The sequence below is a fragment of the Mirounga angustirostris genome, unplaced genomic scaffold (genome assembly GCF_029215605.1).
Source record: "Mirounga angustirostris isolate CCGP_5_RB_7025 unplaced genomic scaffold, mMirAng1.0.hap1 SCAF_15, whole genome shotgun sequence".
Classification (NCBI taxonomy): Eukaryota; Metazoa; Chordata; class Mammalia; order Carnivora; family Phocidae; genus Mirounga; species Mirounga angustirostris.
Window position 1 is genome coordinate 59,120,489 of NW_026991723.1, and position 25,798 is coordinate 59,146,286.

Sequence of the window (25,798 nt, forward strand, 5' to 3'; positions counted from 1 at the left end):
ACCAACTCTGACTCATGAGTTAGTAGCATGATGCACAGTTCTTACAGATGTGTGAATAGCTAGGAATCTGTGCTGAGGTTAAAACTTCAGTCAGTCTTCTTGGCCAGGTGATATAGAGGTTGGCAAACTGGCCTATCAGCCAAATCTGGCCTACCACCTGTTGTTTAAATAAAATCTTATTGGAACATAGCCATACCTGTTTGTTTATGTGTCGTCTGCGGCTGCTTTTGCACAACAGTTGGTGGAGTTAAGTAGTTGTGACAGAGATTGTATGGCCCACAAAACCAAAAATATTTACTATCTGTTCCTTTTCAGAAAAAGTTTGCTAACTCCTGGCTTAGTGTTCGTGATCTGTAGTAGAATGATCCTCCCCAGAGCCTGCCTTCTCCCTTTCTAGAATATTGGTCTAAAATACCCAGGCTTGTAGTTCATCAAGAAACTGACATTCAGTTAATTGTTTTTATAATGAAAAACAGAGAATGTATGGTAAAAAGCTAAAACATTACTAAGGAGTATATAAAAAAAAGAAAACCCCCAAACAAAAAAACTTCCTGCTCACCTAACCCTCTGTTTTCTTCCAAAGAAACTATTTAGAAATTTCTTTTATACATTTGTAGGAATTACCTATACTTATACAAACCTTTATGTATCTGTATGTATCCTTTGGGACTGTATAATCCACACAGTGAATGGACTTCGCCCCCTTCTCCTTTCCTCCTTTTTATTTTATTTATTTTTAAATATTTTATTTATTATTTATTTTAGAGAGCGAGCGAGCATGGGCGGGCAGAGGGAGAGGGAGAATCTCAAGCAGACTCTGCACTGAGCACGGAGCCTGATGCAGGGCTCGATCTCACAATCCTGAGATCATGACTTGAGCTGAAACCAAGAGTCTGACGCCTAGATGACTGAGCCACCCAGGCGCACCCCCCTCCTCCTTTTTAAATTAATTAATTAATTAATTAATTAATTTTTAAAGCTTTTATTTATTTATTTGAGAGAGAGAGAGAACGACAGAGATAGCGAGAGAGAGAGAGCAGGATCCAGGAGGAGAGGTAGAAACATGCTCCCACTGAGCAGGGAGCCTGATGTGGGACTCGATCCCAGGACCCTGGGATCATGACCTGAGCCGAAGGCAGACACTTAACCGGCTGAGCCACCCAGGCGCCCCTCCTTTTTAAATTTAATACTTTACTTTGACTATTGTTTCATATCGGTACATAGCAACATGTATAGATTTTCATTGTTTTTTTAAATGGCTGCATAGTATTTATTGTGAAATTTCTTGTATTCCAAGTTTGTGAACATCATTTTTAAAAATTAATTTTTAATTACACAATTACATAAGTAGTGCATAAAAATATTCTCTGTATAAAGAATTAAAACACTACAGGTAACTGGAGTTCTCTTGACCTCTCACATAGGTAATTACTATTATCACTTTGGTTCTTTTGGAACTTTTATTTGCATTTGTAGTATTTTGTATTTTTTCTTAACATAAATGGTATCATACTAATATAATTCTGTATCTGTCTTTCTTACTCAACAGTATGTGCCATTGTACATATAACATTAGCTCATTTTTACAAATAGTTTATATAGCCATTTTCTTATTGAATATTTTAGGTTATCTTCTGATTTTTTCACTAATATTTAAGTGATGCTCAGTGAGCATCCCTGTGCATATCTTCTTGGACATATGTACCAAGTAGTAGAATTGCTGGATCCTAGGGTGTAACATTTGAAAAATGAACAGATATTGTCAAATTGTGCTCCAGCATTTTTTTCCACATTATACTCCCAGCAGCAGTGTATGAGAATGGCTGTTTCACCACACTGTCTTTTACATTGTTATTTACAAAAATTTTGGATCTTGGTCAATTGAATGGGTAAAAATGGCATCTGAAAATGGGATCTGAGGGGCACCTGGCTGGCTCAGTTGGTTAAGCGACTGCCTTCGGCTCAGGTCATGATCCCAGGGTCCTGCGCATCGGGCTCCCTGCTCAGCCAGAAGCCTGCTTCTCTCTCTCCCACTCCCCCTACTTGTGTTCCCTCTCTCGCTGTGTGTGTCTCTCTCTTTCTCTCTGTCAATTAAATAAATAAATAAAATCTTAAAAAAAAATGAAAATGGGATCTGATTTTTTAAAAATTTATGGCATCTGATGTGTTCTTCATGTGTCTTTAATAATTTGAGTTTGAACTTACTTTAAATGTGTGTGTATGTATATATATATGCCTATATATATATAAAGTTTATTTCTTCTTCTGCATACTGCCTGTTCATGGCATTTGCTCATTAAAAAAAAATCTTTTTCTTTTTTTCTTTTTTAAAGATTTTATTTATTTATTTGACACAGAGACAGCGAGAGAGAGAGAGAACACAAGCAGGGGGAGTGGGAGAGGGAGAAGCAGGCTTCCCGCCGAGCAGGGAGCCCGATACAGGGGTCGATCCCAGGACCCTGGGATCATGGCCTGAGCTGAAGGCAGACGCTTAACGACTGAGCCACCCAGGCGCCCCCCCAAAAATCTTTTTCTTATTAAATTATAAGAATGCTTCTACAATAAGGAATAATAATAATTACTATCATTTATTGAGTATTTACTATGTGCCAAGTGTTGCTCTATGCATTCTACATGGATTAGCTCAATTTAATCCACACAATAGTCCGTTGAGGTAGGTGCTGTAATCATACCCTTTTTAAAGATGAGGAAAATGAAGCAGAGAGAGGGAAAATAATTTGCCTGAAGTTATTCAACAATTATTGACCCAATTGGGATTTGAACTCAGGGTGTCTGCATCCAGAGGCTGCATTCCTAACCACCATGTCATAGAGCATCCCAAGGAAATTAACGTTTTGTCCTGTGTGTTAAAATCTGTATATTTCAGGGTTTTTTTTTTTTTTTTAAGATTTTATTTATCTGTTTGTCAGAAAGACAGAGAGAGAGAGAGCACAAGCAGTGGGGAGGGGTAGAAGGAGAGGCAGGACCCTGGGATCATGACCTGAGCTAAAGGAAGCCGCTTAACTGCCTGAGATACCCAGGTATCCCTATATTTTTCAGTTTTTTTCCTTCATGCTTTTTTCTAGTATTGTTAACTTTTTTTTTAAGATTTTATTGTTAAGTAATCTACACCCAACATGGGGCTCGAACTCACAACCCTGAGTGTGAGGAGTTGTACATTCCACCAACTGAGCCAGCCAGGCACCCCAATACTTTTAAATTTTTTAAATACTAATTTTTTGATCTACTAGAAATTAATATTGGTGTAAGAAGTAATAGAGACCCAGCTTTTTTCTTTTTCAGTATAATTTTTATTTTTATTTATTTATTTTTAAAGATTTTTTAAATTTTTATTTATTTGACAGAGCACAAGCAGGGGGAGCTGCAGGCAGAGGGAGAGGGAGAAGCAGACCTCTTGCTGAGCAAGGAGCCCGTTGTGGGGCTCATTCCCAGGACCCTGGGATCATGACATGAGCCAAAGGCAGTTGCTTAACCAACTGAGGCACCCAGGCACCCCAGTACAATTTTTATTTTAAAATAGTTTTAGATTTACAGGAAAGTTGCAAAGATAGTACAGTATTCCCATATATCCCTCACCCAGTTTTTCCTATTATTAACATCTCACATTACCATGGTAGTTTGTTACAACTAAAGAACCGTCATTGGTACATTAATATTAACTAAATTCTGTACTTTATTCCTGTTTCATTAGTTTTTCTCTAATGTCCTTTTCTATTCTAGGATTCTCTCAGGATACCATATTATATTTAGTTGTCATATCTTCTTAGCTCTCTCTGATCTGTGATAATTTCTAGGGATCTTTTATTTTTAAATAAATAATTGCTTATTTATTCTAAAATAAGTAATTGGTTGTCCCAGGACTGCTTATTCAATAATCCTTCATTTTCCCATTGATTTGAAAGGATGGTTTTATTATATATTAAATTTCTACATTTACATATTTCTTTTTCTGGGCTTTTTATTTTATTGTACTTATCCTTTTGTCTCTTCTTGTCTGATACATAATTGTTTTAGTTGCTGTATCTTTTATTTACTTATTCATGAGAGACAGAGATTTTATTTATTTATTCATGAGAGACAGAGAGAGAGAGGCAGAGGGAGAAGCAGGCTCCCAAGGAGCAGGGAGCCCAATGCGGAACTCGATCCCAGGACCCTGAGATCATGACCTGAGCCGAAGGCAGACGCTTAACCATCTGAGCCACCCAGGCGCCCTTAGTTGCTGTATCTTTATTATTACCATTTATTTTATGTCTGGTAGAATTAGTCTTTTCTTATTATTCTGTTTTTCCTCTAGAATTTTTCTGGCTATTCTGTTATGACTTTTTTCCCTGGTGTACTGTTTAAATGGAATGTTTGGAAAGCTAATGGGTCCATAATTTGATGGAATAAAGTCTATTACATTTTAAAAAGGGATGATTTGGTAACATATCTGTGGTATTAATAATGGAAAATGAATGAGCCAGGATTGCTGACCTGGCCTTGGGTGTTCTTTCAGTTGTATGAAATTCTAGACCTTTCAGAGGGTCTTTATTTTCATAGCCTAGAAACACACTTGTTTACTGCTTGTCCATGTTCTTTCTTTTTTTTTTTTTAAGATTTTATTTATTTATTTGACAGAGAGAGACACAGCGAGAGAAGGAATACAAGCAGGGGGAGTTAGAATGGGAGAAGCAGGTTTCCCGCTGAGCAGGGAGCCCGATGCGGGGCTTGATCCCAGGACCCTGGGATCATGACCTGAGCCGAAGGCAGACGCTTAACGACTGAGCCACCCAGGCACCCCCATGTTTTTATTTCTTAATTCTTTGTGTGTTTGTGAGTGTTATTAGTGCTTTCTTTTTCTTTTGAAAAACACTAGTATTAAATTATAGTACATCTTTGTAATAGAATGTTCTACAGCTATACAAATAAACGAGGAAGCTCTTTAAATACTGATATGAATGATACCCAAGATAGATTGTTGGGGGAAAAAGCAAGGTTAGAACAGTATGTGTAGCGTTCTGTTATTTTTGTAAAAATGAAAGAAAGGGAGGCATATTTGTATTACTTACTCACACATAGAAAGGGACACAAGTAGTAGTTGCTGTTCCTTTTGGGGAGAGAAATTGGGAGAGAGGAATGGAAGGGAACACTTTTCATTCTATGCTCTTTTAAATTTTGAATCATGTAAAGTTTTTACTTCTTGCCTAATTGTTCTAGCTAGGACTTCCAGTACTATGTTGAATGGAAGTGGTGAGAATGGCCATTCTTGTCTTGTTCCTGATCTTGCAGGAAAAGCTTTCAGTCTTTCCCCATTGAGTGTGGCGTTAGCTATGGATTTTTCATTTACGGGTTTTATTATATTGAGGTAGTTTCCTCTTATTTCTAGTTTATTGAGTGTTTTTATCGTGAAAGGGTTTTGATTTCTGTCAAATGCCTTTTCTGCATCAGCTGACATGGTCATGTGTTTTTTCCTCCTTCATTCTGTTAATGTGGTATATCACATGTATTCATTTGTGTATGTTGAACTTTTCTTGCATTCAGGAACAAATCTGACTTGGTGATGGTGTATAATTCTTTTAGTAGGCCGTTGAATTTGGTTTGCTAGTATTAAGTTTTTAAAAAGTGGAATGATGAAGTTCTTTGTGAGTTTTAAACCCCTAAAACTGCTGTGGGGAGTGGGGGGATGACTTCTCCAGTGAAGTCTGAGTCTGTTGGTAACAGTGGAGTTGTATGTATGTATGTATGTATGCTGAAGTCTCTTCTGTCTAGAGCGTCTGCATCAATCTTTTTTTGATTTTTTTTTTTTTTTAGGTTTTTTAGGTTATCTTTATACCCATCGTGGAGCTCGAACTCATAACCCTGAGATCAAGAGTCACACGCTTCACTGACTGAGCCAGCCAGGCGCCCCTTGTTGATTTTTTGTGCTTTTTTTCCCCCTACTCCTCTTTTTTGTTTTTCCTTCCAAGGAGATAGAGCATTCTGAAATGTGTATGCTTTGTATTTTCATGACCCTTTCATGTGGAGTCTCAGAAAAAATAAAATGTTTGCTGGCACAGATATTCTTATTCTGTTGTTACAAAAGTAGTACTTAACATTCATGAGCTTCTCTTGTCAGATTCTAAGTGGCGTAGTTACTATTATGGTACCCCTCTTATAGATGAGGAATCTAAGGGGCAGACACCTTAAATAACTTACTCAGAGTCTTTTGGCTAGTAAGTGGCAGAGAGATTTGAACTCAGCTTGTCAAGCTCAGAACTAGTTCTCATAACCATCCTGAAATACTGTTTCTCAACTTTGTAGTTACTAGTCTCAAGAGAATCATAGACTCCTCAGTGGGAAAGTGACCCCTACCCCAAACTTCTTTTTGTGTCCATTCACTTGGGAATATTATCAGACACCCCAACTTGTCAAATTTACCAAGACTACAAGTTAATTCTCCTAATTCATATTATTGTGCATCAGCTTTTTTACTCACTTTAGGTGTCACTCCTGGCAGAGCAACTTAGGTGGGTCCTCATTTTCTTCAGTAGTGTTAGGGCCTTGCAGTCATCAGTCATTTCAAGGTCCATTCCAGCTCTGAGTAGCTGTAAGTTGTCTGACTTCTCTTTGTTCACATTTGGGTTCCTTTGTTTGTTTCAGCCTAGCATTTCTGTTGAAATTTTGAATCTTGATTCTGCTCCCATGAAATATCAGCTGTCTCTCCCAGCATTGTGCCACTTTGCATGTTTCTTAAATATCTCTAATCCAAGTTGTCAATTAAAAAACTGAATAGAATAGGTGTTTTGAGAATTGGGTTTTGGTCTCTATCAGGTACACTTAACCAAGGTTTTGTGGTCTTATCCACAAAGATAAACTGAGTGACTGTTAATGCCTTACGGAAATTGAACTACATTAGATCCTTGGTGTTCCTCATTTACTGGCTTAACTTTAAGCTTTGCTTTTTCTTTCTTTTTTTTTTTTTTTTAACCTGTCTGGACCTAGGTTTCCATACTGCCTATTTGCCTTCACTTGCTGTTACTTCAAGTTCATATTCATATGGCAGCCATGGAATCAATGCCCTTGATTATTAATATATTATTTCTCCAATACAAGGTGAATGTACCAACATACAATCTTCAGTGTTCTCTACATTTATTTGTTTGTATCCTTTGTGGGGGTATTTCGATATTTTTGGTAAATCAGATATTTATGCAGTGGATTGAATATGGTAGAAAATATCTAATTCTTGTTCAGTAGAGATTTAACCTTCCTAATTAATATTATTTACTAATACTGTAGATTCTTTGTTTCTCCTACTCTGAATTTCATTTTTTAGTTTTTCATGTATTTGCAAGTTGAAAATTGATTCAAATTAGGACTTTTATGCATTATTGTGGAATTTAATTTCACACATTATAGATTTTGAAATTTATTGTAATCTTGGCTCAGAACTATTGTTCCGAGGCGCAGTGTAATACAGTCTGCTGGTTGAATCTAATTAAGGTGTCGTATCACTTGCATGCAGTATGTATCTTTGCCTAGAATGTTCTAAAATTCCTCACTTGGGAATAACACTTCCTTCAGTTCTTCTTGGTCTGATTGAAAAACCCAGCAATATTTGACACACAGTGTGTAACTCTTGTTTAAGAGGCAGACTGTGTTTATCTTTTGCATTTGCTGACTATTTTAACCAAAATGCTCAATCACAGTTTCTAGCATGATTACCAACAGATTGGGTATTAATCTTATTAATGTCACCTATATTCATTTACCATCACTGCATTCAAAGACAAGCATGACTGTACTCCGGTTCTGGGTACACAAATACTAAGGAAGTATAAATAATTTTAGTAAATGAAAGTTGAATAGCTTGCAAGTAAAATTGTTTTCTAACAAGTGTAATTTATAATTTTAAAGAAAATTGGCACATTATCTTTTTATGAGATTATATTTTACAATTATTGAGTTGACTATATACTGTAATTATCTGTTGGAGAGATCGCCTGCCTTTCTTAGCTTTCAAGCTCTCTAGAACTCCCAGGATTGTCTTGCTTAGCCCACAGGGGTTTTTTTCCCCCCTCCTGCTTGGTTTCTCTATTATCCATTTCTCGCTCTCATTTGCAAGGTAATCGTCCCTTAAATAAACAAGAATTCTCTAAAGACTGAGCAGAAACCAGGGTTAAGTTGCACAGCCCTGGTTGACAGAGGGCCTTTTATGGAGATGCTCTTCCCCAACAGAATTGCTTGTTTCAAGGTCTTTTCCATTAGATCTTTGGGTATACTTCCAATATTGAAATAAGGAGCCTTTCTCCCCATTTACCTCTAGGCTTTCTTAGACTTTCCAGCACAGTACAACAGAAAAAGTACCGTATATCTCTTCTAGTCCCATGTCTACCTCTTTTTTGCTCTGTAGCAATGTTTTTCAACTTTGGCACTATGACATTTTGGACTAGATAATTCTATGTTATGGGAGCTGTCCTATGCATTGTAGGATGTTTAGCAGCATCCCTGCCCTGTTACACTAGATGCCAGTAGTAGCTCCCAAGTCACGACAATAAAAAATGTCTCCAGTTGCCAAGAGAGTAGATCTTAAAAGTTTTCATCACAAGAAAAACACTAAGCGAACAAAACTTGTAAATATGTGTAGTGATGGATACGCACTAAACTTACTGTGGTAATCATTTCATAATATATACATATAATAAATCCTTTGTTGCACACATAAAAAGGTCTCCAGACACTGCTAGATGTGTACTGGGAAACAAAATCACTCCCAGCTGAGAACTACTGCCTTATAATATTGAACAAGTGCTTGATTTCCCTGGCTGAGACTTAGTTTCCTCATCTCTGTAATGTGGTTAATAATCCTTGCTTACGGCACAGGATAAAATATTTGTGCAAGTGTTTTGTGTATTTTAAAGTAGTATGTACAAGTAAGAGGTTGGGTTAAGCCTGGCAGTAGAACTCAGCTCTGAATTCTATTACTGTCAGTATCTCAGTGCAGAGAGTGAAGCTGAGGATGTCGGGCCTTGGTGATGGGTCACAGGCCTCCTGACTTACTGTAGATGGTACTCTACAGGGCTGTTCTGTCCAAACAGGGAAAGTGGGTGGGTACACTTTAGGATGTAATGGGAGCAGGGCTTGACTAGATGGTATATTCCTTACCAGGCAGTCCTGAGGCAGCTGCAATGGGGGCATAGCTCCATTGGGAGGACATGTGGCATTCCTCAGAATGACTCTAGCTTTTCTTACAGTACTGAGCATTTAGCATTCTGGCATGCATGGTTTTGGCTAACATACCCATCTCTGGTCTGTTACTATTTTGGGCATCCCTCTCTCCCACCTGTTTCTTTCAGATTCAACAAACATTTGTTGTCTCTTATGTGCAGGGCATTGTATTGAGTGCTTTCACGTACTCTCTTTTATTCCTTTTAGAATTCTCTCGGTGGAATTACTTGTTTTACAGATAGCAACGATAGTAATAGTAATAGTAGCATTAGTCATAGAGGCAGCAGTAATAGAACTAACATGTGGAGTTCTTACTTTGTGCCTGGCACTGTGCTCAGTGCTTTATATGTATTAAATCACTGAATCCTAGCATAGTAGGTACTATTATTTTGCTTCTTTGTACAGATGAGGAAACTGAGGCACAGTGTGATTCAATAGCTCATCCACATGACTAGGAAGTGGTAGATTCTGGATTTGAATCTAGGAAATTTGTCTCCAGAGACTGCTGTCTTAGGAAACAGGTCCAGAGTCATTAAATAACTTGTACAAGTTCATGGAGCTACTAAGAAGCAGGCTGGGATTCACACGTAATGTTGACTCCAGTCCATCACTCTTTCCAGTGTGCAAGGACCATGCTTCTCATTGACCCATTCTTGCCTCTTTCTGGCTAGGATAGCTTCGGTGGTGCTAACTTAATGGGGGAACTTAGGCTAGCCCGGTAGGGGGATCTGTTAGAAGATACATCATGAATTCAAGATGGGATGATAAAAGGGGTGATAAAATGAGGCAAAGAGGAACGTCTGGTGGAGCTTTTCTTATTCAGTACTTTGTTCTGATTATTTCTTTTTACATCTGGTTTCTGTAGAATACTGCTTCTTTTAGTTAAGAGTACTTTTGTCTTGGGTGGTACTTTCTGAATTTGAAGGCATAACATTTCTTTTATTTTGATAGATCTGGTGATGGGCCTATTATCTGTGTTGCAGCAGACCAGAAAGGGCTAGAACCTAGAACCAGACTTATCCTTGGGGTGGGCAGGTGCTGGTGGGAGAGAAGTATGTGAGGAGTTAAACCCTTATAGATGGTGTATTAGTTTCCTAGGGTTGTTGTAACAAAGTGTACTATAAGGCAGTGCCTTAAAACAACAAAAATTCATTCTCTCACATTTCTGGAGGCTAAAAGTCCAAGTCAGGTGTCGGTCGGGCCATGTTCTCTCTGAAGGCTCTAGGGGAGAATCCTTCTTTGCCTCTTTCTAGTTTCTGGTGTTTGCTGGCAATCCTTGGAAAGCGTTGAATTGTAGTTGCATCACTCCAGTCTCTGCCTCTGTCTTCACATGGCTTACTTCCCTGTGTTTGTGTCCCTGTGTCCCAATTTCCCTCCTTTTAAAGGACACCAGTCATATTGAATTTAGGGCCCACCCCTACTCAGTATGACCTCATCTTAACTTGATTGCATCTGCAAAAGACTCTATTTCCAAATAAGAATGCATTCACACGTTCTGGGTGGACATGCATTTGGGACTGCACCCAGTGCAGATGGTGTCCAAAGAGTAAGCAGCAAAAGGCTCCACTATCAGCATGAGGGGAGACTCCCAGAGTTCGTGGGGATTCTGACCAGTGAATGAAACATGACAGAGGACACTGTAGGTACAGGTTGTGATTGCAGATTCAGGTAGGTCATAACCATTTGATCAGTGTAAGCAGGTAGGAGAGTCCTTACCCCAGGCCGGTCTCTGCTTTCTCTGGGACTCTGGCAAAAGCAAGCCAAATTGTTTGAGAGAGCAGGCAAATGGTCAGGTTGCTAAGAAAGAGAAGAAGTTAAAAGACCCAGGATTTGAATGATGAGAGGCCTTGATCTCAGGAGTAAGGAGAAGCTCAGATAGGAGGGTGGGGCCAACTAGGTCAGGACCAGTCAAACAGCAACTGTGACTTACTGCTCAGGCCCAGAGAGTTGGTTGAAGCATCTAAAAATGCCCCCTTTCTAGGGATAGGCCTGCACAGAGCAAGGAGAGGTGAATTAAAGGCTTTCTCACTGTAATTCAGTTTCCAGCACTGGCTAGTATTAAGGTGCACTGGCAAGGTGTAAATAAGAGTGGGCTCTCTGGATGATATTGAGTGCTCTGGATAAAGGAGATTGAAAAATTTAATAACATTAAATGTTATTTGTAAGTGAAAGAAAGCTGTTGCCCTTTCTGGGAAACACTGTGTAGGCCAGCCTCTCTGCTCTCATCAGAGAGGCGGAGTCAGAGATTGAGTTGTTTTGACATAGACACCTTTTCTTTTTAAATTTATTGCTTGATAACGCTTCTTTGGAACTCTGCTTATTTCTTTAACATAATCAAAATCCAAACTGCCATGTAGTCCTAGGACTCTGAGCAACCCATATGTGTTTGTTTCTCTCCTCGCCTTGGAACTGGGCTGATTTCTGTGAGAATGATGTCCTAGACAGTTTATAAGAACAGAGAACCCCAATGCTTGGGCTAGTCGATGGCTTCTCCATCTACCTGTCTCCACCCTTCTAGCCTTCTTTAACTGCTGTAGGTTTTATGCATGCATGCATGTGTCCATGTGTGCTTATCCTTGTCTCCCTGGACCTATACTCTATTTCTGACTCAGGAGCCTTATTCAGTGCCTTTTGTCTTCCATCATTAGTTTTGGGGACCCTCTGGAATTTGCCAGCAGACTATGTTCCTTCGTTCCCACAGTTATCACAAAGAATTCTGTGATGAATGTTACTGTTCATATATTTTTATATGCCAAATTATTTGCTTAGGATAAATTGCTGAAGTGAAATTGCTGGATCAAAGATACGTGATTTGAATGTTTTTTATGTGTATTTCTAAATTATTCTCCAGGAAAGCTTATATTCTCTAGTTGTATATATAAGCACTCTTGTCCCTGAACTCTTATTAACACTGGATAATGTTTTTAAGTTTGTCAGTTGGATAGACAACAGATGGTATCGTATTTTTGTTTAAATTAATTACTTTTTTATTACTAGATTAGTTGGACGTACTTTCATGTTTATGGCCATTTAAAAGTTCTTGTTTTGGAAATTATCCATGAATATTCTTTGTTCATTTTCTTTTGGTGTGTTTGCTTTTCATCCCATTCCTTTATTTACTACACAAATATTAATTGAATACCTTTTTGCTAGGGCCAGACACTGTTCTTGGAAAACAGTACTGACAAAATCCCTGTGATTAAGGAGCTTATGTTCTATTGTAGTAAGGCAGAAAATAAATAAGTAAATATGTAATATGATGAGTGGGGATAAGGTATGAAAGGGAGGTAAAGAATGATTGTGGGGGATGCTATGTTATAAAAGCAGTCATGGGAGTCCTCACTGATACCACTAGTGTATAGTGGAGACCTGAAGATTAAGGCCAAAGCTCTGCTGGTGTTTGGGGAAAGCATTATAAGGCAGAAGAAACAAACAGTGCAAAGGCCCTGAGGTTGGACTGTGTTTGACATGTGACTGTAGTTTGGTGAATGAGGGGAAGAGTTAGGAGGTGAGTCTGAGAGGTAGCAAGGAGTTGGATGGTTGTGGGGATATGGAACATGCATGCAGGGCCTTGGAACCAGAATAAGGTATTTGGACATTATTCTGAGTGATCTGGGGAAGCATTGGAGAGTTTTGAGTGGTGAAGTGGCATGACCTGAACCGATGTTTTAAGAGAACATGGGTGGTGGTGAGTGGAGACTAGCCTGGGGGTTGGGGAGGGTCAGTAGTGGAATCTGGAACATCAGGTAGGAGTCTCTTGCAATATGCCAGATGGGAGATGCTAGTGGCATGGTGGAAATAGTGACAAGTGGTTTTGGATAGATTTTTAACATAGAACCAATAGATTTTGCTGATGGATCAGGTGTGAGGTTCTGAGAGAGAGAGGAATTAAAGATGACTCTGTTTTCTGGCCATTAGTAGAGATGGGGGAAAATGTGGGCAGCACAGGTTGGCTGGTTGTGAAATTTTAGTGATTTATAAGAGCTTTTTATGTGATGAAGTTTATTAATATTTAGTCATTTAGGTGGAAAAATTTTCTTTCCTCTGTTTTTAGTTAACTTTGTTAGTGCTGTTTGCTATATAGAAATGTCAACTAGTCTTTATAGTTTTTGGGTTTGCTGTCATGTTTAGAAAAATTCTAAAAATAATCACCTTTTCTTTACTTAAGTACTCTATGGTTTTGTATTTCCATTCCCTCTTTAATCTGGATGAAATTAATTTTGGTATAAACTGAATTAAAGTTCAATCTTAATTGATTGAACTTTCAATAATTAACCTGTTATCCTAGCACCATTAAACAATTTGTTCTTTGTTAAGAGAAATGGTTTTATCATTTCCTCTGAATTGTGAAAGAGGGGTATGTGGCAGGTTGCGTAAAAAGATATGCTATTACGTATTAGTGTTTAGCAAGCCTCTGGTTTTGTCTTTGGTTGATGACTCGGTAACTATAATTTCTGAGTATCCTAGATTGTAAACATTTGTCTCCTGAACCTCTTCCATTCCCAAAACATGTACTTGACTTAGAAAATGGCCTGCATCAGTTTCCCTCAGTGATTGTGAATTCTGTCCTATGGATGATATGTAACCTGTTTTTAACCACAGCCTATGTCCTGCCACCAAATGTGTTTTCTGCTACTTCATTTTGTCAACTGATAATTGTTCTGAGATAATAAACTAAAATTTGCTTTAGCAATATGAAAATTGACTACAGTGGGTACTGGCTGTCATTTATTCACATTACAGATCCCAAAGCCCTCCACACTTATGTATTCCAGTCATATTCTCTGTGCTCTAGTCCTTCTCTGATATGTGGATAATGTAGAGGTGACGATATGTAATTTGTTGGATTTTCTTCTTTAGGGCAAAAAATATGTTTCTTATGTTGTTAATAATGTTTACCAAATCTTATATTTGGGTTAAGTCTTCAAGCTTGGAAGTAAACCTCCAGCATTTTGTCATCTTAGAAATTGATGCCAAGGCTGATTGAACCTAAATCTCTTAAATGTTTCTTGTTTTTTGTAGAGAGGGAAATATGAGGTTCCTAAGTGGCTCTCTTCCAGTAGCATTCTGCTTCTTCAACAAATGCTACAGGTAAACTTTGTTATTTATTTTTTAAATAATAGAAGTCTACTGCAGTTATTTGATCCAACCCTAAGATGACTGTGGTCCTGCTTCATTTGGAGGACAGTGCTGTTTTTCTATTACCTTAACAAAATTCCATTCATTATATCTACCACCCTTCTCTAGATGCTGTCTTAATTGTGTTGCAAATGCATTTTCTTTCATACCTCTACCATATGTCTTTGCTGATGTGGTTTTCCTTCCTTTTTTTTGAGCATCGTGTGTTTTCTCTGACCAGCTCTTGCTCTACACTCTTCCCCTTTCTTGCTCCCACTCTTGCATGTTAAGTGTAGAGTAGACAGGGAGTACATGCTTGAATGAGCTGATGGATAATCGAGTGGACCCCATGACCTCATGCAATGGTTCTCAAACTGTAGCATGTATTAGGATTGCCACATGGGCTTGTTAAAACACAGATTGCTGGGTGCCACCCCGAGAGTTCCCGATTCAATAGATCTGGGGCAGGACTAGGGGATTTCCCTTTCTAGCAAGCTTCCGGATGTTGCTGATGCTGCTGGTCTTGGTACCACACTTTGAGAACCACTGATTTAGGGGAATGGCCTCTGAGGGCTAAAGGTAGGAGTGCTGAAATCTAGGTATCTACCCTGCCAATCGGTAGGCATGCCACCTAACCTGGTTCTGATTTGTCAAATGGGGATTCTGAACCTGGCCTCACTGCTATGTAGTGTTATGAGGATAAAATGAGATAAATAGGAAACACTTTGAAAATATGAGTACCTTATTAGTGCAATATTTTTTTTCATTATTATGTATTCAGAGTATCTTCCAGTTTTCCCATCTGTTAACCCATCTCCAATTTTTATTCAGAATTTACCTCAGGCTCACCCACCTTGATTAAGTAGGGCCAGACCACCAAATCTCCATAATGAGATTGAAAACACCTCATCCTTTCTTCTAAACTCCAAAAAACTTAATTTTTGTTGATTAATTTTCCTCTCCTCACATTTGAAAATTATAAATGGAAAAGAAAGGTGTGCTTTTCAACTTGTTCTATGTGATTGTAAGCTCATCGGAGGTAGAGATTGCATATTCACTATGAAGGCCCTGCATTGTGGCCGCTTGAATATTAAATTGGTGAATATTTCCTGTGAATAGGTTTTCCAGCAAAGACTATTACATCATACAATAGATTGACTGAACTTCATGAATAATGTTCATACCAATGAAGTTCATGTTTGTTAAACATTTATCTTCTAAGCGCGTGTTGGTTCCTGTAGTTTTCTTACCTTTATTGCCTTCTTTAAAGAATTTATTCCAAGGCTATTTTAAGGTCTTTGACAGCATTATTGTGATGATGAAGTTTACATCTGTTCTGATGAATTTTGAGTTCTCAGGAGGAAAGGAGTTCTGTGTTCCCTATTTGAAAGGTTAATCTCTAGCTACTTCTCAACGGCCACTAGGTGGACCCAAAGAAACGGATTTCTGTGAAAAATCTATTGAGCCATCCCTGGATCATGCACGATTACAACTGTCCTGTTGAGTGGCAAAGCAAGAAATCTGTAAGTAAAATGAAGTCCAGGAGAATTTTTCACAAAAACTTTGTTTGATCTTTGTGTGGATTCAGGACCTACAGTGATGGTTTAAATATAAAAGAAAATGTATTTTGTAGACTTACCAGATTGGGGTTTGTGAGGCTTGTAACCTAATTAATTATACATTTGCCTGTTAATCTCTAGGACAGTGGCTCTTAATTTGGGCTGCACATGAGAATCATTGAGACCTTAAAAAAAAAAAATGCCTGTGCTGATCCCAGAACAATTAGTGGTTAATTTTAAAAGCTTCCAGGTATTTCTTACATGTAGTCAGGATTGTGAACAGTGCTCTGGAAATCACAGGCAAGTCACTTAACTTTGCCAAATCTATTTGTTTGTCTGTAAAAAGTAGATTAACAGTTCTGTCTACTTCCCAGAGGAGTTATGAAGTTATAACGGTTCTCAAACTTTTAAGTCTGAGGACTCCTTTACACTCTTAATATTTATTTATTGATTCATTTAAAAGTAACAGTAGTAAACCTATTACATTTTATCTCAAGTTAATTTTTTCCTGAAAAATAACTTTAAAAATAAATTTAATGAGAGGAGTAGCATCTTTTCAAATTCCTTTAAAGTCTAGCTTGATAGAAGACACTAGGATCTCATGTGCTTCTGTATTCTTTCTGTTTTGATATGTTGTTTGATTAAAGTATATGAAGAAAAAGCAGCCTCACACAGATATGTACTAGGAAAATGGATTAACACCTTAAGAGCTTTTTAAGATAATTAGGGATATTCTATGATAGTCTATTAATACTTGACAAATAGTGGTTTCTTAAGGGTTAGTTGCTTGTGGAATCAATGAAGTTATTGTACTCTATTACATTAAAATCCATTGGTCTTTCCATTGGATCTCTTCCCCACTTAACATTATGAATTGGTCATTTGGAAAATATTGTTTCGCTGAGTTATTCAGATGTTCCAAAAGTTAACACCTTTCATTATACATTAGAAAAAAACCCTCACATTCGTTAAAGTCACTATTGATCTCATTAGAAGAGTCTTTAAGAATTGGAAAACTGTAAAAAAAAAAAAGAATTGGAAAGCTGTTAAACTAATGGTGGCAGGTACAAATTTTCCAAAATCCTAATTTTCTTTTTAAAAATTTATTTCTTTAGGTGGGGAGGGGCAGAGGGAGAGGGAGAGAGAGTCTTAAGCAGACTCCACGCTGAGCACAGAGCCTAACGCAGGGCTCGATCTCATGACCCCGAGATCACGACCTGAGCTGAAACCAGGAGTCGGACACTTTAACTGACTGAGTCACCCAGGTGCCTCCCAAAATCATAATTTTTGGTTGAAAGTCCAAATTATATCATTAGCAACAAATACTGTCAGTTGTTTTCCTTTAAGTGACAAGTTCCTTTTGTTCATTTTTGAGAAAATGCTAAATACCCAGTGTAAATATATTTTGTCTTTCAATTGAAAATGGCATTCCAGGAAGAAAACAGGTGATTCAACTTATAACTCAGTCGCACAGGTGCTTCTCCTCTAAATGGCCACCATATTTTGGTGTGCAGAAGTGCTTTCTGCATGCTTCCCACTTTGTCACACAGAATATCAAAAACACGTGTCCTGGGGCACCTGGGTGTCTCAGTCATTAAGCGTCTGCCTTCGGCTCAGGTCATGATCCCAGGGTCCTGGGATCGAGTCCCACATCGGGCTCCCTGCTCAGCCAGGAGCCTGCTTCTCCCTCTCCCATTCCCCCTGCTTGTGTTCCTGCTCTCGCTATCTCTCTCTCTGTCAAATAAATAAATAAAATCTTAAAAAAAAAATGTGTCCTGAGTGGCCAAGGCTTAATAAAATTAGTACTTTTTACTACATCAATGATATTCTTAATTGAAACTAGCTTAAAAAATTTTTCTTTGAACTGTAAGTGCATGACCAAGAATATGGTATCCTAATATAGTTTTGTGTCACTGCTTTGATTCATACTAAGGCACCAGCAGTGTTACTCATCATTGCATTTGCACCATCACCACAAATGTTAACATTGTGAAAAATGAAAAACAGTATTATTATAAAAATAGGTTTGATCTTGGAGATCCTCAGGGCTCTGTGGACTATACCGTGAGAACTGATCTAATATATATGTATGAAAAAACTGTAAACAGTCCTATATGAGTTTAAGCAGTTCTTTAAATAATTATTCTTGCATTAATGTTTAAATTTCTCTTTTTTTTAACAAATGGCAACTTGAACTTAGCAGAAGTGTGAATGTTACTAAAGGATATGTATATTTTGGTATTAGTTAACTATTACTGTGTGAAATGAAATCTCAGAATTTAGTGACTTAAAACAATAATAACTTATAATTCAGTGGACCAGCAATTTGGGCTGCCTCAACTGGGCAGTTCTTGTGCAGGTCTTATCTTGAGTCGTCATGTGACTGCAGTCATGTGGTGACTTTATCATAGCGGGATGTAGCTGTTTGGACCATCTGTCTGTTGGGCTACATTGCCGCAGGCTAGTCTGGGCTTCTTGAAATCCCGCCTGGATTCCAAAAGAGGCAAGAAAGTGGGCAAATTCTAATCCTTCATTTTTCAAGCATTTTCAAGTCTCTGCTCGCATCATGTTTGCTAATAGCCCATTCACCAAAGCAAACCACATGGCAGAGCCTGGAACCACTGTGAAAGGTGTGTCCTTCTAAGTCAATACAATTCATATCCCTAAAATATAGATAAGGAAATCAAGAAATGAAAAATAACAATTAAAAAAATAAATTTTGAAGAGTGGCATCACTTTACATCTTTGCAGATTACTTTTAAATCTGGCTTAATAGAAGACACTTAGATACTTACCTGTTTTTGCATTCAATCTGTTTTGCTTTGTTGTTCTGATCAAAGCATATGAAGAAAATGTAGCCTCACATAGATATGTGGTTAGAAAAGTAATTTAATACTTTAAAGGAGAAGTATTTTAATGCCCTTTTCAGATAATTGAGCACGTTCTCTGATAATCCACTAAAATTTCTGCAGTGGAAGGGGGTATGTGCATGGGTCAACAGAATAGCTTGGAGGTTTTTCAGACATGCCACAATGCGGACTTAGTAGAGCTGTGAGGTATTTGCTTTCTGGAATAATCACACTAATAAATATAAATAAATACTCTTCCCAATAGCCAACTAGTCTTGGAAAAACAGAGTAAGCTTGTTTTTAGCTCCTTCTCATTAGTCTGCCCACTGTTATGAAATCCCTTCTGATTCTCCTTTGACTGCCAGCTCCTAAAATTTCTTTTCCATATTCCCTTTGGTCCTCCATGACATCTTTAGTATCTATCGAGCAAATGCAGTTAGAGCAGCAACTTAATTTTTTTTTTTTAAGTTTTTATTTAAATCCCAGTTAACATAGTGTAATATTAGTTTCAGGTGTACGATATAGATTCAGCACTTCTATACATCACCTGGTGCTCATCAAAACAAATGTACTCCTTAATCCCCATCACCTGTTTCATCCACCCTCCTGCCAACCTTCCTTCTGCTAGCCAGCAGTTTGTTCTCATCAGTTCTGCTAACCATCAGTTTGTTTTCTAAGAGTCTGTTTCTTGGTTTGCTTCTCTTTCTCTCTTTTTCCCCTTTGCTTGTTTGTTTTGTTTCTTAAATTCCACATATGAGTGAAATCATATGGTATTTGTTTTTCTCTGACTGACATTTCATTTAGCATAATACTCTCTAGCTCCATTCATGTTCAAATGGCAAGATTTCATTCTTTTTTATGGCTGAGTAATATTTCAGTGTGTGTGTGTATACACACACACACATATATATACCCACATACACCACATCTTCATCCATCCATCGATGGACACTTGGGCTGTTTCTATAATTTGGCTATTGTAGATAATGCTGCTATAAACATCGGGTGCATGTATTCCCCCCTTTTAAAAAATTTTTAAGATTTTATTTATTCATTTGACAGAGGGAGAGACAGTGAAAGAGGGAACACAAGCAGGGGGAGTGGGAGAGTGAGAAGCAGGCTCCCCGCTGAGCAGGGAGCCCGATGCAGGGCTCGATCCCAGGAACCTGGGACCATGACCTGAGCCAAAGGCAGACACTTAATGACTGAGCCACCAAGGCGCCCCTATTCCCCCCCCTTTTAAAAGATATTTTATTTTTAAGTAATCTCCACACACAATGTGATCTCACAACCCTGAGATCAAGAGTTGTATGCTTCACTGACTGAGCCAGCCAGCCCCATTTTTGAATTAGTATTTTTGTATTCTTTGGCTAAATAGTGTGATTCTGGATCATAAGGTAGTTCTATTTTTAAGATTTATTTATTTATCTGAGAGAGAGAGAGAACACGTGAGCAGGGGGAGGGGGAGAGGGAACGAATTTCAAGCAGACTCCCTGCTGATTGTGGAACCTGGTGCAGGGCTCAATCTCAGGACCCTGAGATCATGACCTGAGCCAAAACCAAGAGTCAGATGCTTAATCGGCTGAGGCACCCAGGTGCCCCTTATTTTTAATTTTTTGAGAAACCTCCATATTGTTTTCCAGAGTGGCTGCACTAGTTTGCATTCCCACCAACATTGCAAGAGCATTCATTTGCCTTTTTCTACATCCTCACCAACACCTGTTGTTTATGTTGTTGATTTTAGCCACACTGAAAGGTGTGAGGTGATAGGCCATTGTTGTAGTTTTGACTTACATTTCCGATGATGAGTGATGTTGAGCATCTTTTCATGTGTCTGTTGGCCATCTGTATGTCTTCTTTGGAAAAATGTCTATACATGTCTTCTGCCGATTTTTAATTGGATTATTCATCTTTTGGGTGTTGAGTAGGATAAGTTCTTTATATATTTTGGATACTAACCCTTTATCAGATATATCATTTGCAAATAAATATATTCTCCCATTCCATAGGTTGCCTTTTAGTTTTGTTGATTGTCTCCTTCACTGTGCAGAAGCTTTTGATTTTGATGTAGTTCCAATGATTTACTATTTTGTTTCCCTTGCCTCAGGAGACATACCTAGAAAGAAGTTGCTATGTCAAAAAAGTTACTGCCTGTGTTCTTTTCTAGGATTTTATGGTTTCAGGTCTCACATTTAGGTCTTTAATCCATTATTGAATTTATTTTTGTTTATGCTGTAAGAAAATGGTCCAGTTTTATTCTTTTGTATATTGCTGTCCAGATTTCCCAACACCATTTGTTGAAGAGACATTCTTTTTCCCATTGGATATTCTTTCCAGCTTTCTTGAAGATTAATTGACTATATAATTGTGGATTCAATTCTGGGTTTTCTATTCTGTTCTATTGATCTATGTATCTATTTCTGTGCCAGTACAATACTGTTTCGATTACTACAGCTTTGTAATATAACTTGAAGTCCAGAATCATGACTAAGACTTCTAGTATTATGTTGAATAAAAGTGATGAGAGTCAACATCCCTGTCTTGTTCCTGACCATAGAGGAAAAGCTCTCAGTTTTTCCCCATTTAGGATGATGTTAGCTGTGGATTTTTCATATATGGCCTTTATTATGTTGAGGTATATTCCCTCAAAACTTACTTTGTTGAGGGTTTTTATCGTGAATGGATGTTGTACTTTGTCAAATGCTTTTTCTGCATCTATTGAAATGATCATATGGTTCTTATCCTTTCTCTTAGTGATGTGATGTAACATGTTGATTGATTTACGAATATTGAACCAGCCTTGCAACCCAGGAATAAATCCTCCTTGGTTGTGGTTAATGATTTTTTTAATGTATTGTTGGATTTGATTTGCTAGAATTTATTGAGAACTTTTGCATCTATGTTCATCAGGGATGTTGGCCTGTAGTTTTTTTTTTTAGTGGTGCCTTTATCTGGTTTTGGTATCAGGGTAATGCTGACCTCATAGAATGAATTCGGAAGTTTTCCTTCCTTCTCTTATTTTTTGGAATAATTTGAGAAGAACAGGTATTAACTCTTCTTCTTTTATTTATTTATTTATTTATTTATTTATTTATTTATTTATTTGACAGAGAGATAGAGAGCACAAGTAGAGTGGCAGGCAGAGGTAGAGGGAGAAGCAGGATCCCTGCTGAGCGGGGAGCCCGATGTGGGGCTCGATCCCAGGACCCTGGAATCATGACCTGAGCCAAAAGCAGACGCTTAACCGACTGAGCCACCCAGGCGCCGCCGCCCCGCCCCCCCCTTTTTTAAGTATGCTCCACACCCGGCATGGAGCCCAGCATTCAAGATGTCAGCCTCTTGAACTCACAACCCTGAGATTAAGACCTGAGCTGAGATGAAGAGTCATATGCTTAACCGACTGAGCCACCCAGGCACCCCTAACTCTTAAAATGTTTGGTAGAATTCACCTTTGAAGCCATTTCATCTAGTCCTGGACTTTAGTTTGTTGGAAGTTTTTTGATTACTGATTCAGTTTCTTTGCAGGTTATTGGTCTGTTCAAGTTTTCTATTTCTTCCTGCTTCAGTTTAGGTAGTTTATATGTTTCTAGGAATTTATCCATTCCTTCTAGCTTGTCCAGTTTGTTGGCATATAGTTTTTCATAAATAATCTCTTATATTTCTGTGTTGTTGGTTATTTCTCCTTTGTCATTTGTGATTTTGTTTATTTGGGTCCTTTCTCTTTTCTTTTTGATAAATCTGGCTAGAGGTTTATCCGTTTTATTAATTGTTGTCAAAGATCCAGCTCCTGGTTTCATTGATCTATTGTGTGTTGTTTTTTTTTTTTTAGTTTCTGTATCATTTATTTCTGTTCTTACCTTTATTTCCTTCCTTCTGATGCCTCTAGGCTTCCCCTGTTGTTCTTTCTCTAGCTGCTTTAGCTGTAAGGTTAGGTTGTTGAGCAGCAGCTTCATTCTAGCAACTATCAGTACTGAGCCTCAGAACAGTGAGGGTGCAGGTATGTGAGCAGTGCAGTAGCAGGGCCAGGCAAGTGGGTATGTGTCCCTTGAGGGGGGGGAGTGGGTGGTGCAGATGCCTGTGTTCAACCATTGGGGGTCATCATTTCTCCATGTGTGGGAGGGCTTTGCATGTCTTCTCAGCCATGATCCTAATAGGATAGGATACACTACTGCTTGTGGGAGAACAGATGCCAACATGAAGAAAGTCTCTGATTTTACCAACACAAAAATTATTTTAAATTTGGGTGCAGTATAAAGTAAAATATATGGTTTTGAGTGTTCAAAAAGTATATAATTTTCCTTATATCTTAGTATAATAATTGCTAGTACTTACTGAATACTTACTATCATTGAATAGTGTGCTATTACAGTAAGAACTCTATATTATACTAGAGTATAATATAGAGCACTTAGGATATTCCTTTAAGAGTCAGGGGCTATTCTTTTTTTTTTTAAGGATTTTATTCATTTATTAGAGAGAGATCACAAGCAGGGGGGAGGGGTAAAGGGAGAAGCAAACTCCCTGTTGAGCAGGGAGCCCGATGCAGGACTACATCCCAGGACCCTGGGATCATGACCAGAGCCGAAGGCGGATGCTCACCCGACTGAGCCACCCAGGCACCTGAGAGTCAGGTGCTATTCTATGGGCTTTGTGTTTTTAATTCTTTTCACTCATTTAATCTTCATACCAACCCTCTGAAGTAGATACTGTTATTGTCTCCATTTTGCAGATGAAGCAACTGGGACACAGGTTGTAAAGTAACTTCCTCAAGATCAAACAACTAATAAGTGTAGAACCAGGATTTGAACCTAGACATAAGGGCTCCAGAATGGATGGATCTGACAGGTCAAATCAGTCAAATCTAGGGCCTGCATCCTATGTAGCTGTGGCCTTTGGGATGAGGGTTGCTTGTCTTGTCTCTAGTAAGAGGTGACATTGTGGTTCGGTGAACAAACTCTGGGCTAGTAATGAAAAATGCCAGTCTTGGGCACATTGCAGGAACTTTTCCAAGTCTTCATTTTCTTACCTCCAATATGAGTATTCTGCTGTCAGCCTCTTATGTATGTTTGGGTTATGTTTGCCATTTATAAAGTGCCTTTATGTGTTATATCGTTCATCTGTCTTGCCTGCCTTACAGTACTGCTTCGGGGATCAAATGAGTAATATACAGGAGAACTATAAGCAATGATTGTTGCTTTTCAAAGTATTTGCTTTTCTCCCCTCAGTTTTCTGTTTCTTCAAGAGTGAATTATAAAAAATAATTCAGATTTAGTTGGATATTTAATGTATAGGTGCTATTCTATAACTCTATGCATGATCTCCTTCTATCATTTTCACACATAGCTCTAGTACCCAAGTATTGTATCAAATAGAAGTTATATTCAGTTCTATTTTCTGCCCTACTGAACAGGAAATGTAGTAGGCACGGATAATCCAAAATAATTGGTTAGCTTTTGGTATTCATTTTTGTACTTAATTTAACTCGAGTATGTGTGGCTGAGAATTCAGAGTACAGATCTTCCTTGACTTAAGGGGTTACATCCCAATAAACCCATCGTAAATTGAAAATATTGTAAGTCGAAAATGCATTTAATGCATCTAACCTGCTGAACGGCATAGCTTAGCCTCGCCTCCCTTAAACATGCTTGGAGCACTTACATTAGGTACAGTTGGGCAAACTCATCCAACACAAAACCTATTTTATAGTAAAGTGTTGAGTATCTCATGTAACTTATTGATTACTGAAAGTGAAAAACGGAATGATCGTATGGGTACAGAATGGTTCTAAGTGTGTTGGCTCTTTAGTCTCATGATCACGTGGCTGACAGGGAGCGGCAGCTTGTTGCTCTGCCCAGCATCACAAAAGAGTATTATACTGTATATCATTAGCCAGGAAAAAGATCAAAATTCAAAATTTGTAGTATGGTTTTTACTGAATGTGTATCGCTTTTGCAGCATGGTAAAGTTGAAAAATTTTAAGTTGAGCCGTTGTAAGTCTGGGACCATCTATACTTAAAGTATTGAGTCTCTTTGGAAAACCCAGCTTGAGATAAGCCATATGGTTCAGACTTTGGTGTCTTGTCCACCCCACTCTTTATTCTCTCCAGTTCAGGAGTCCAGCAAAGAAGCTAGCACCTTCTTCCTACGCTTCCCTCCTTTCCCACACACACCTTGTGGTAAAGGCACAAAGCAGGAGGCTAGGGGGAGAGAGAAAGGGTTTTTTTGTTTGTTTTTAGGAGAGTAACTTTTTTTTTTGAGATGGAGAGAGAGAGTAAGAGAGAGCAGATCAGGGGGAAGGGCAGAGGGAGAGGGAGAGTGAGAATCTTAAGTAGGCTCTACAAGTGTGAAGCCTGACACGGGGCTCAATCTCAGGACCCTGAGATCATGACCTGAGCCGAAATCAGGAGTCGGACACTTAACTGACTGAGCCACCCAAGCAGCCCTGTTTTTAGGAGAGTAACATTAAGATTATGGAGGGAACCCCAGAAATCTTCTCACTTGAGCAGTAGTCACTCAATTGGTGTCAAAGAAGTTGCCCAACTAGTGGTAAAGTGTCTGAGCTTCTAAGGCTGGGACCTTCCTGAAGGGGGAATTTACAATAGGGGGAACTGCTCAGGTCAAAGCAACACAGTGAAAACTTATCTTAGCATTTTGGACTTTTATATAGTACCATTAGTGTAAGTCTCTGTGGTCTCCACATTCTCCATAACCCATGAGGTTGTGCTTACACCAGCCAGTGATGCAGGTCGCTGTTTCTAGTGTTCTTCTGTGTTCATGATGGCAGCATGACTTTCTCTTGAATCCATTACTATAAGTGGTGTCCAGAACAAGGGAAGATTCATGATATCACTCTGTTTTGTGGCGGGCAAACCTCTCCTGGTATATTATGTTTGGTTCTGAACACATCACGCTGAGGGCCAGTGACAACTTAAAGTGTGCGATCTAAAGAAAGGGTCAGAATGGTAAGGGGCGGTAATCATTGAAATGGTGGTTAAAGGAACTGGAAAAGAGAAAACTTGGAGAGGACAGGTTGTCTATAATAGGGATATTCAAATTTCTGAAAAG

At 38.4% G+C, this 25,798-nt stretch overlaps 1 protein-coding gene across 6 annotated transcripts in view; it reads left to right on the top strand.

Annotated features, from left to right (window-relative positions):
* The window catches only part of MELK (maternal embryonic leucine zipper kinase), an 87,410-nt gene that overhangs the window by 30,181 nt on the left and 31,431 nt on the right, over window positions 1-25,798 (top strand). For 5 of the 6 annotated variants that reach the window (XM_045882699.3, XM_064578964.1, XM_064578966.1 and 2 more), the window contains 2 exons: window positions 14,230-14,298; window positions 15,750-15,848. The exons of the other annotated variant lie outside the window; for it this stretch is intronic. In XM_045882699.3, the coding sequence (XP_045738655.1) occupies window positions 14,230-14,298; window positions 15,750-15,848 (168 nt within the window). The remainder of the gene's footprint in view (window positions 1-14,229; window positions 14,299-15,749; window positions 15,849-25,798) is intronic. 6 annotated transcript variants of the gene reach the window in all.